The 12,208-nt window shown below is 39.1% G+C and overlaps 3 protein-coding genes across 8 annotated transcripts in view; 1 reads left to right on the plus strand and 2 right to left on the minus strand.

Annotated features, from left to right (window-relative positions):
* Positions 1 to 5,423: 5,423 nt before the first annotated feature.
* On the minus strand, positions 5,424 to 6,491 carry LOC101048708 (putative olfactory receptor 10D4). Its single transcript, XM_010334678.2, is given in 1 exon segment — positions 5,424 to 6,491. A coding segment is annotated over 1 exon segment (936 nt). The 5' UTR covers positions 6,374 to 6,491; the 3' UTR covers positions 5,424 to 5,437.
* Positions 6,492 to 8,844: 2,353 nt separating this feature from the next.
* Positions 8,845 to 10,545, minus strand: LOC101048391 (von Willebrand factor A domain-containing protein 5A-like). The gene is made up of 3 exons (XM_003923875.2): positions 10,311 to 10,545; positions 9,395 to 9,597; positions 8,845 to 9,105 (listed from the first exon to the last, which is right to left on the minus strand). Exons 1-3 carry the CDS (start codon positions 10,543 to 10,545, stop codon positions 8,845 to 8,847), a joined length of 699 nt encoding a protein of 232 aa, XP_003923924.2.
* VWA5A (von Willebrand factor A domain containing 5A) overlaps positions 10,412 to 12,208 on the plus strand; it is a 29,489-nt gene continuing 27,692 nt past the window's right edge. For 4 of the 6 annotated variants that reach the window (XM_074400770.1, XM_074400768.1, XM_010334413.3 and 1 more), the window contains exon 1: positions 10,412 to 10,537. The gene's annotated coding sequence lies outside the window, so the exon portion shown is untranslated. Of the gene's footprint in view, positions 10,538 to 11,348; positions 11,422 to 12,208 lie in introns of those variants that run through there. The other 2 variants (XM_074400769.1, XM_074400772.1) reach the window with 2 other exon arrangements.

Below are 12,208 nucleotides of genomic sequence, written 5' to 3' on the forward strand. Positions count from 1 at the left end.
GAAACGTTTTCATAGAAAACACTGTAGAATGCTGAGTCTGAAAGCAGTGGTTTAGGACTTTGTCATGCTCTGAGTTTACTGTGGACTATATTCTATAATCACATTGTATACTTGCTGAGATTAATGAGGTATGTCTGCTACTGGCTGAGGTAGTTGGCAACACATACATACAGGAATGGTCGAGCCTTATATTCTAATGTACAGTATGAGGAGAGTGAATGATCTTTCCAGAGGTTCTAATATGAACATACTCATTCCTATATTCTCATGAACAGCCCTGTGTTCAATGGTGAGATTTAGGAACTTGCATTTCCTGTCTTGAAAAATGTTGCTGATCTCTCATTATAGAGACAAAACATTAAAAATTTTTAAAAATAAATTTAATACAAAATAAGTAATTTCCAGTTTTTCTGTTCTGATAAAGCATTCCTAGAAGTTTCATCAAATTGACTTTTAAAGGTTTAAACAATTTCAGACTTACAGAAAAGTTGAAAAAGTAATATGAAGTCCATGTTAATAAATTCCCAATGTTATAAGCACATTGTTTTGTTTTATCCCTTCTCTCATTCTCTCTCCCCCTCCCCCCAATATGTGTGTGTGTGTTATAATATTATATTATAATATTCTGATTGTGCCACTTCTCTTCTGTATCCTTAAAACAAGTAAATCCTGTTATTTGCTTGACTGCTGTTATTGCCTAGTATTTGGTATTTAATATTTGCAACTGGCTGGTACCAAGCAAGTGAAAGAGAACTTTTTTTAAATTTGTTGGCTAATTTACAAAGGCTTCCTAACCCCTATGCCACCCAGCCTTTCCATGTGCCATTTCTTCCTCTATCTATACTTCCATTTCTCCAACGATGTAAATGATTCTACAGTTATAAGACAGCCATATGGAATCACAGAATTAGTATTTCAGAGTTGGAGGGTAAATTAAAAGTCATCTAGTTTAGTGAAAGGATCTTTCTTTAATATTTTTTACATCTCCTCTCTCAAAAAGGGAAGTTCCTCCTCCGATGAGGGATAATGTCTTAGTATAGTCGTCTTATCCCATGATTCCAACTGACACAGCAACAAGATTGGTATCACACACTTTATTCAGCTAGTTACATAGACAGAGAGAGAAAGGTCTTCTTTATGGTAGAAAACTAATTACTTAATGTGGTAAGAATAATTAATTTGGAAAGTTATTATTTGGTAAGTATAATAATAATCAATTCAGAGAAGAATTGTCTATGGATGCTAAAACTAGCAGATAAAATTTGAGAAGTAATAGGATACGTACATAATTGCAAAGTTTCCATCCCTCCAGAAATCATTATTAATTAGGAGGGTAAAATAATAGCTTTATGATTGAGTAGTCTGACAGACACTACCTTAGCCAAATGGTCAAAATTAACCTCACTAGTAATGGAACAAATTCACAGCAAGCACCTCCTGATATAATATCCTAGGAATAACATAGCATTATTTTGGAGTTGGTTCTGTCAAAAACACATTACCTGAATCTAATCAGGAGAAAACATTAAAGAAACTCTGATGCATGTACTACAAAATACTTGTCTTAAAATATTCGAAAACTATAGTGTCCTGGAATACAAAGGACTCAGGAACTATTCTAGATTTATAAAATACAAAGACAAACAACACTAGGCAATATATAATCCTGAACATATTGTGCTATAAAGAACATTATTAGAATAATTGGGAAAATCTAAAAAATACATATAGATTAGTTGATAGTTGTGCACCAATATTCATTTATTGATTTTGATAACTATGTTATAGTTCTATAAGGAGCCATCTTTTGTTTTAGGAAACACATCCAGTGAGATATAGGGGAAAGGACCACATATTTGCAGCTCATTCAGAATATGATGTACACACACACACACACACACACACACACACACACACACACACACAAATATTGGGGAAAGGGGGAGAGAGAATGAGAGAGAGAAGGGATAAAACAAAACAATGTGCTTATAACATTGGGAATTTATTAACATGGACTTTGTATTACTTTTTCAACTTTTCTGTAAGTCTGAAATTGTTTAAATCTTTAAAAGTCAATTTGATGAAACTTCTAGGAATGCTTTATCAGAACAGAAAAACTAGAAATTACTTATTTTGTATTAAATTTTTTATTTTTTAAAATTTTTAATGTTTTATATTAGAAGAAATAAACATTCTGATTCAATAAAGATACCCTCGTGCCGGGCGCGGTAGCTCAAGCCTGTAATCCCAGCACTTTGGGAGGCCGAGGCGGGTGGATCACGAGGTCAGGAGATCGAGACCATCCTGGTCAACATGGTGAAACCCTGTCTCTACTAAAAATACAAAAAATTAGCTGGGCATGGTGGTGCGTGCCTGTAATCCCAGCTACTCAGGAGGCTGAGGCAGGAGAATTGCCTGAGCCCAGGAGGCGGAGGTTGCGGTGAGCCGAGATCGCGCCATTGCACTCCAGCCTGGGAAACAAGAGCGAAACTCCGTCTCAAAAAAAAAAAAAAAAAAAAAAAAAAAAAGATACCCTCGTACAACAAAATATTTATTTAGTATACTTATAGCTTTTAGGACTTGTGCAGATTCTTTAAATTTATGTTGCATCATGGTTACCCATAAATTTCTCACTTGGCATTGTAAGTTTGTGAAGCAAAATGAGAACTGAACTGCAAATCAGAAGACCTGGATTCTGTGGTTCTGCCATTAACTAAATAAATTTCTGAATGCAGATGCTTAGCCTGTAAACCTGACCTTTGGATAAAAAGCGAAGCAACTGGGAGAGAAGAGAAAGGCAGGACTAGCTGGAATTACATTTTAATACACATTAGAGGAAACTGTCAAGGGAAAATTCAAAGAGATTGTCTAAATCATTGTAACTTTACAATGATTATTATTTTTTAGTATCGCCATCTGGTTTTTTTTTTTTTTTTTTTAGTGACAAGTGGTGAAATGCTTAAAACAGAAGTGTGTGTGTGTGTGTGTGTGTGCGCGTGCGCACATGTGCGTGTTAAAAGACGGAAGAGTGGAGGTTGTGAAGCATATGGCTGTTTCAGCATTTGCCTGCCAAAAAGACAAGGCCAGTAAAGAAAACATAGATACTGAAGAAAGGAGTGACTGTTACGTTTCTTGGTTAACAGAACATTTAAAATTACAACAGCCTTGTTGTAATGGATAGTTACTACATGTTTTGATGTTTGTATTAGAAAGATAAAGGGAAATAAAGCCATTATTTACATTTTCTCTTGTAATATTTGACATGTTTAATACTCCAGTCCAATGATTACTTACCTGGAAGGAACTTCAGCGTTACAAAGATTTCTTGAAATTGAATTAGTGTCTGTTTTATTTCTAGCTAGAGTGACCACCTGATTGCTTGTAAGGTACACTTATGGTTATCTCACATTAGAGACTCTGATATAACACATCACAAATCACTGGTCACTGATGTGCTTTCACTGAAGCTCATTAAGTATCTTTTAATAGCTCACTGCACACTCAGTGTAATGGCTTATAGTTTGCACTTGGAGAACTAATGTTCAATCACCTGTGTTGATAGTAATTGAAGGTAAGAGAAGGAAGGTAATAATCATTCCATTATGGAGTATTATTTTGGCTCCAAATACTTTTCTTACTTACTTTTCTTCTTTCTTTTTCTTTCCCTTCCTTCCTTCCTTCCTTCCTTTTCTTTCTTTCCTTCTTTCTCTTTCTTTCTTTAGTTCCCTCCCTCCTTCCCTTCCTTCCCTCCCTCCCTCCCTCCTTCCCTTCCTTTCTTCCCTCTCTCCCTCCCTTTCTTTTCTTTTCCTTTCTCTCTTTCTCTCTCTTTCCTTCCATCCTCCCTTCTTTCTCTCTTCCTTTTCTTTCTTGCTCTCATTCCTTCCCTCCCTCCCTCCTTCCTTCCTTTCTTCTTTCTTTCTCTGTTTCCTTCCTTCCTCCCTTCTTTCTTTCTGCTTCCTTCCTTCTTTCCTCTTTTTCTTCCTTCTTTCTTTCCTTCTTTCTTTTTGTCTATCCTCTGCTTCTTTTCAAAAAGGACTTAATGTAGCTTACAAGAAAGGTCAGGCAAGTTGGAGGTAAAATATAAACAGAAACAGAAAACAAGATCAGGAAAAGAGAAACAAGAATACATTCATTATAAAATGTAACATTATTTTCATAAGCAAAATTTACCTATTTTTCCCCAGCATTAGGAAACAGAGAGATTAGAAGAAGCAAAATAAATTATATAGATTGTATTAAGAAAAAGAAAGAAATATACACTTTCTCAGGTGGACAAATTTGTTATTGTTACCTGAATTTAAATGAAAATTTTAACATGGGTTTTCTATGACAGACAGAGATACGCCTACATTCCTTTTTTAATTTTAATTTAATTTTTTGAGAAAATAAAGAACTCATAGCCTTCCAGGGATCTAATAATACAAGAAAAATATCTAGATTCCAAAGGAATCTGTATGCTAGAAAAAATCTTGAGATCACACAAGATTGAATATTAGATTGATTACCTTAAACAGTATTTAAGTTACTTTGAGCTTTAATATTGATTGGCAGAAAATTAAAGATTATAATCTTCAATAAAGTAGGATTTTCTGATTTTTTTTTCTTTCATTCTCCCCTTCCTTTAAATATATAAAAATACATTTTCGACTGGGACTGTGAGAAAGCAAATGTGTTCTCTTAACTCTTTCAAAGATTTGAAGAACTAGGAAATGTTTGGGGTGAAGGTGTGTGTTAGTGGTGCTAACAGAGAATCCTTACCTCATAAGAATTGAGCCCATGCAGGTTGCAGTGAGCTATGGTTGCACCATTGCAATCCAGTACAGAGCAAGACCCTGGAAAGATGGAAAGAAAGGAAAGAAGGAAGGAAGGAAGGAAGGAAGGAAAGAGAGAAATTGGTACAATGTCTGCTAAATTATTCTATTAATTATATTTAATTCTAGACCAGGCTTAGTGCCTCACACCTGTAATCCTAACAATTTGAGAGGCTGAGGCGGGCAGATCACTTGAGGCCAGCAGTTTGAAACCAGCTTCACCAACATGTGAAACCCGGGTCTACTAAAAATACAAAAATTAGCTGAGCATGATCCCAGCTACTCGGGAGGCTGAGGCAGGAGAATTGCTTGAACCCTGGAGGTGGAGGTTTCGGTGAGCTGAGATTGCACCCCTGCACTCCAGCCTGAAGTGCAGCAATTACACATTATTTCTTATTCCTATTTTAAACCCTCCAAAAGTCAAAAAATTATTTACTTCTAATGTATACGGAAATATACCAACAGACATATATTTTAAAACAGCAAGGTTAAGTAGTAGATTTATTCAGAGTACATTTCATTTCAACATGCCGTGAAAGCAGCAGATGAGAAATTTTCTTAGGAAATGGAGAATCAAACTTTAAAATGTAATCAAAATCTTAAATCCAGCAAAACTTTAAATTTTCTCATTTATTTCCCAGAGCAAAGCTTCTCTTGATAAATACTTTCCTCAGGGCTGATTTTACATCCTTATTCCTAAGGCTATAGATCAGTGGGTTCAACGTTGGGGTTACCAGATTATTCAATATCTGAATTATGGCACTAAGCAGAACACTGGGATTGGGTTGCAGATAGATAATGATGACTGGCCCGTAAGTACAAAGGATTGCAGTGAGGTGAGCACTGCAGGTGGAGAAGGCTCGTTGCCTGCCCTCTGCTGAGCGGATTTTTGATATGGAGATCCCAATGCAAGTATAGGAAACAAGGATGGGAAAAAAGCAAATGAGAGACAAAAGACCAACATTTGTAAAACCTACCCTCTGGGCTAAGGATGCGTCCTTACAGGCTAGAGGTAACACTGCAGGTATATCACAGAAGTAATAGCCCACCTTGTTAGAGCCGCAGTAAGGTAACTGGAAGGCGAGGGAGGTTAGGATCACGGCGTGGACACAGCCACTCATCCAGGTCCCTGTGGCCAAGATAAAGCACGCCCTGTGGTTCATGATGATCATATATCTTAAAGGAAGACATATGGCAACAAAGTGATCACAGGCCATCACCGTGTAGAAGAAACACTCGGTACAGCCTAGGAAATGGTAGAAGAAAAGCTGGGACATGCAGCCTCCATACGAGATAGCGTGGCTGTTCCCTGAAAGACAGAACAGCATCTTGGGGAAAGTTGTTCAAGAGAAACCCAGGTCAAAGATGGTGAGGTTTCCCAAGAAAAAATACATAGGAGTGTGGAGCCGAGTGGAGGAGATGATAGCTGTAAGGATGAGCACATTTCCCAAGAGGGTGCATGAATACAATGAAGAGAACAGGAATAAAAGGGCTGTCTCTAGGCCGTCTGTCTCAGGGATTCCCAGAAGGATGAATTCAGTCACCATTGTGTGATTTCTCATTCTTAGGGAAGAATCAACTCTTGGGTGTCTGCGAAAAGAAATATGTGGTTAAATTTAATATGCATGTAAATTAGCTGTGTTTAGATCAACGAAATGGAAAAGCAGCAAGAGATCTAGATAAAGAGGAATGCTTCCTGGTAGAATTGTCTTGATCTGCCTGCTTTGCTCTGTACTAGATATCATTCTGCAGTGGTTTCTTTTCTTGTTTGTATTTTTTTTTAGTTTTATAGATTTAAGAGGTACAAGCGCATTTTTTTGTTTCATGGATATATTGCCAAGTACTGAAGTCTGGGCTTATAGCATACCAATCAACCAAATGATGTGCAATGTACACAATAGGTAATTTTCCTTCCCTCACCACCCTCTCCCACCCGAATCGCCTTTTAGAGTCTCCAGTGTCTACGATTGCACTCCATACATCCACATGTGCCCATTGTTTAGCTCCCACATATAAGTGAGAACACTGCGGTTTCTAATTGCAGATGCCTCACATTTAATAATTTCACCAAGAAGCCTTCCAAGACTAGTCCCACAGCTGCCATTCTTCATATTTACCACTGCACAGCATAAATTATACCTGTTCTAAAGGGACAAAAGTAAATACTTAATGTCTTTATAACAAACAAGGTCTCATCCAAATTTCTTATCTTCATCTATGACAATTTGGTTACAGTAACTCTCCAAAAGTCATTCATAATTCTGTAAGACATGTACAAAATATGAAGTATTTTTCCCTCATTGTCTTCCTGGCCATGAGGGTCAACAGTGAGAAATTATTCAAAAGAAAGATTCTTAGATAGCTCTTAATGAGCAGAAAATTACAATAACAAGTCCCTTATCCTCTGCAGACACCTGAATTCAGTGCACATGTGTATCTGGTAGACTTCATTTCTGTCTCCAAAGTGTCTATAATTGTCTAACCAGACCCAAGTAAGCCACATCCTAATTCTGTGGCAGCAGATGGTACAGGGGTAGCAGTAGTAAAGACTCCTTTCCAAGTTTCATACCTTAAAAAAATCCAATATATTTTTCTACTTTAAAAAATTTTTTAACAGTGAGATCTATAAATTATGGATCAACTCATGTATTCTACTACCTAAAATCTCTCTCTCGCTCTCTCTCGCTCTCTCTCTCTCTCTCTCTCTCTCTCTCTTTCCTGGAGATTGCGAAGGGAGGAAAAGAGTGAAAGCCAAGATAAAAAGGGAAGGGCAAAATGTGTGCACTGACATGGCAAACAGAGAACATAACTGGCTGATGCTTGTGAGTGTTGTCTTCCTTTTCTTCCCCAGCAGAAGGAAGCAGTTTGTGACTAAATCCCCATCAGCCTAGAGTCTACAAGTAGGTAACTAGAATTTTTGTTTCAATCACTTTCAAATAGAATGCCACAAATCTAAATATGCTTCAGCTGCCTCACAGTAATTTCCTGTCTAACTTTAGGAACTGCAATCATTCCTCAATACAGGACATTTTAAATAACCCTGGTCTTCCCTGGGGTATTAATCCCTCAACTCACGGAACTTTTTCGCAAGGGAACAATTAACTACTTGGTATAATTAGGCCTTAGAAATGAATGAGAGAAGAGAAGAGATAGAATGAGAGAGCCGATTATTACCATTTCCTTTGTAAAATATACTTCCATGGAAGAATATTTTTAAACTTTCCTTTGACACATATATCACACATATTTATTGTGTATTTTATATTCATGCTTTTTATGTGTATGTGCTATTTTTTATAAATAAATTATACCTTATTTTCCTACATAGTATTGACGGAATTGACTATTGCAAGCAACAGTAACTGAGGTAGCTCAGATAAACTAATGGAAAACTAGGCCCAGGAAGGGTGGAAAGTAGGGCAGCTGGAGGGATCTTAGAATTTATGGAGCAGCCTCAGGGCACCGCCATCAGCTGGTTCCACCTCAGCTGCCTTTCCTTCTGTGTGCCTCAGCCCAGGATTTGAATCTGACTTCCTTGGCTGAGTCACATGCCTATCTCTGTGAGCAGGGTACAGGCTACAGGGGTATGGAGATGGGCAGTTCTCCAATGGGGAGTGGAAGGGGATATTGTCAGAAGAAAGATGGAAGAAATTGCTGGGAATTCAAGAGTGTTAAGCTATCACTTGAAGTATCTGTCTTATACTACCTGGCGTCTGTTAAAGCTTCCAAATTAAATGGCTTCAATACTCAATACATATTAGGGGTTGAGATGGAATATGAACTTCCTCATTGAATACATTCTTTCATTTGTTTATTTATATATACATGGATTTCATTTATCTTAACAAATGTTGAGTGCCAATCATCTGTCAGCATTAATTATTTGCCAGGAAAGAGGGAAAGGTTGGGGGTAGGCATGGTGGGTTCGACATTGTCTCTCTGCTCAGAAAAAACATATAATCTATCTGGAAGAAAAATAATATTTTACAGTTTTGTTTAAACCTCAAAACTCTGATGAAATCCTCTATTTATGTCACCCACCACCAGTATTCAAAGGGGAGAGATACTCACCAGAGAATTTGTATCTAGGATTCAGGACAGCTGGGAGGACAAAGCGCAGAGCCCCATCTGTTTCCAGAGGCAGCTCCTGCACATACTTCAGGGTGACTGCCGCCTTCGACCCAGGTTGGAGGTTACCCACATTGCAAGAGAAGACATCCCTGGAGCTGCTGTCCTCCTCCAATAAGAAGGCCTGGTGGCCTTGAGAGATGGCATTCTTATAGTTGGTGCGGGCCTGAGAAGAACAGGGCGAGGGGTGGGAGAGAAAGGGAACATACGAGGTGACATGGCTGATGAAGAGATGAGTAGTGCAGAGCGACTGTATGTAACTGGTCTTGTCTAATCACAGCCATACTTTGAATGCCTCTGATTGATTTTTCCCCAAAATGATTTTAGGAAAATGGCAGTTAGAAAAGAGTGAAAGAAAGAACTTTCAACATCAGCATGTTTTGTGAAGGTACATTTAGTAGAGATCATAGCGTATGCATTAAGGAAATAAGAAGGGAGGAGGTAATCTCTACTACCTTCATCTTGTCTTGTAATTCTGCTACAATTTTCGTCCCATCCACCAAGGCCTCAAAGCTGTAAACAGCAGAGTCTTCGTCCATGGGGAACACAAAGACGGCCTCCAGAGGAACTTCCTCCTGATTCTCATAGTTCAAAGTTGCAGACACGCCAGCCACAAACTCATAAATGGACACGCTCACAGAGATACTCTTCAGTGGTACTGGGGATAGACCAAAAAAACCTGTGGAGGTATGTCATTTTCCCCATATTACAGATAAGAGAACAAATAACTTGAGGAGAGTGAAATATCCACAACAAATACATCACAGAGACCAAAATCAAGCTGTGTTTTCTATATGGATCATGTATTCTTTACCCGACAGTTTCTCAACAGCAATATGACACTTTAAGTCCCAGACAGAATGGGTTGTTTTGAAATAAAGAAGATGAGGATCTTGATCACGTCTAATGTTTTAGCCAGGTAATTGCGCATAGATATTCTCAGTTAATTGTTATCACAAACGTTTGGCTTCAGGATCCTGTAAGGGACCCATGACAGGAAAACTTGGGCTTCCCTGATTAGAGGTTCTCTCATTAGAGCAGAAGTATGTGACTTACACTATCTCATCTTTCCTCTTGCTGTAGGGAGGGTGCAACTTGGGAACAAATGACTCAAACTGGAGATAAGATTTCAATGATACAGTGTCCATAAAGCTTTGATTAGCAACGCCCAGGACACAGTAAGCCCTTGGCACTTAAGCATTTACAGAAATATGCAGTTTTTAATATCATTGTTGATGTTGTTACTCTTGTTACTGTTGCAGCATTTTCTCTTTCCCTCTTTGCCTGTTCTCTGATTGCTCCTTTGCAAAGACCTAAATAAATAAATAAATAAAATAAATCAAACGTTCCAAAGTCGAAGACTTTTGATACAAAGCGAAAGTTCTATTATTTGTTTAATAATTTTCCGTTGATCCCTTAGCCTTGTGGTCGCTACTTTATAACCGGTCCCTAGAAGGGGGCGGGTCTCTCCGGAAATTGCGACCGCAGCTGTTTTCACTTCGCCGTGACTCAGAGCACTCAGGAACGCAGGAGCAGAAGGGGGGATCCAGCCGCCCGTGCAGAGCCTGGTTCCAACTCCTGCGCCGGAGGACTGAGAGGTGCACATTGTAACTTCCTTTCCCCAGTCCCCAAATCTATAGGGCCCCCTTGAACTGCACGCCCCATGGGTGAAGGATGAAATCCTGATGTGCAATCCCCAGGAAGGTTTCCTGAAAGTTTGGCAATTTAGGGGAATCTTCTGGAGGTTGAAGGGGGGATTTAGCCATCTCCTAATCTCGAGGCCCTTCTTCCTACTTTGCTTCTCTTTTACTTTACTTTTTCCCACTTTTCTTTTTTTGATATGGACAATCGATGTTTTCTCAACTTCGAGACAGTGTAAGCTGAAAAAAATGAGTCTGTTAAGCCTCCATCTACTCCAATCAACTGCAGCCCCTAAGCCCTTCTATATAGGAATGTCAGAGACCGACGCAGACCATTATGTAAATGCGTGGACATTGGAACTATAGGACTGAAATCTAGGAAATCTAGGAAAGGTTAAATAAATCTCTGATTTTATCCAAGCCCCACTGCTTACCCCAATCTCCTCCTCGTCCACTTCACCCCTGCAACAGGCCCCAGTGCTCCTTGCTCTCCCTCCTAGCTGCTAAGTGGCCCAGGCTGGGACTCTGCATTCCTGAAGCAGCTACCTGGCTTGGTGGGAAGGCCTGTGTTCTCCCAGTGCCTCAGATTCATGGCTTTCAGCTTGGTGGCCAGCCTCTAAATGAGTCTTGCAAGTTGCCTTTCTCAAGTGCCACCTGACAAGACAGACCTAATTCTGACCCAAACTAATTTTGTTTGTACTGGGAAGAGTAGGGGCAAGGGTGCGGAATAGCAGGTTTTCCTCAACGAGGGATTTTTTCCTGGGCTTAGGATCAGGAAGTGAAGGCTATTTCCTTGAAGGGAACGCCCTCTGCGTCTCTCTTTTCCACTCAAGCCGCTCTCGGTGAGTATTGCCCAGCCTGAGAGCTTCTCTTTCACCTGTTTTACTCCGATGTGAGTGTCCTGCTTTAGGCTCTCTGCTTAAAATGTTATTAGAAATTCTTCCCTCCTCCAGCCCAGCCTGTTCTACCAGAGAATTTGCCCGTCAGGAGTCTGCATAGAAACCCTTTTCTGAACGTCCTCTCCTCTCCCTACACCTGCCACTGTCCTCTCTGTTGCTGTCAAATTGTGAATCATTTTGCCACACTAAGTTTTCATCCAGTTTATCAAACTAAAAGCAGATATGGAATGAAAATCCTGATTTATTGGTGCTGTTTGGTGGGGGTGCAAATGTAGGCTATGTGCATATGCAGTATTTACGTATATTAGAATATCTTGGACAGATACAAATGTACTCGTATCTTTTCATTTTGAGTCCCAAAAGAAATGTCACACAGTAAATGACCTGTGGCAGGAGACCATCTTGGATCACACAGATTCTCACATGCAGCACATCTCTGAACAGCATGCTCCAAAGTGAATGGTGACAGAGGTTTATTGATTAACAGTCACAACAATAATAGGAACAATAGTGATGTCTATCATCATTGATTAAATGCCTCCTGCAAGTCATGTGCTACTCTAGGGACTTCACGTGTACTAATTCATATATGATGTGTGGGTATTATGGTTCTCATTTTAGGAAGAGAATACTGAGGCTCAGAGGTGTTAATGACACCTATTCCCTATGCCTAAGAAGTGGTGAATGAAGTACACTTTTGAGAAAGTGGAACTGGTATTTGAATCAGCCT

Source organism: Saimiri boliviensis, chromosome 6, assembly GCF_048565385.1.
Source record: "Saimiri boliviensis isolate mSaiBol1 chromosome 6, mSaiBol1.pri, whole genome shotgun sequence".
Taxonomy (NCBI): Eukaryota; Metazoa; Chordata; class Mammalia; order Primates; family Cebidae; genus Saimiri; species Saimiri boliviensis.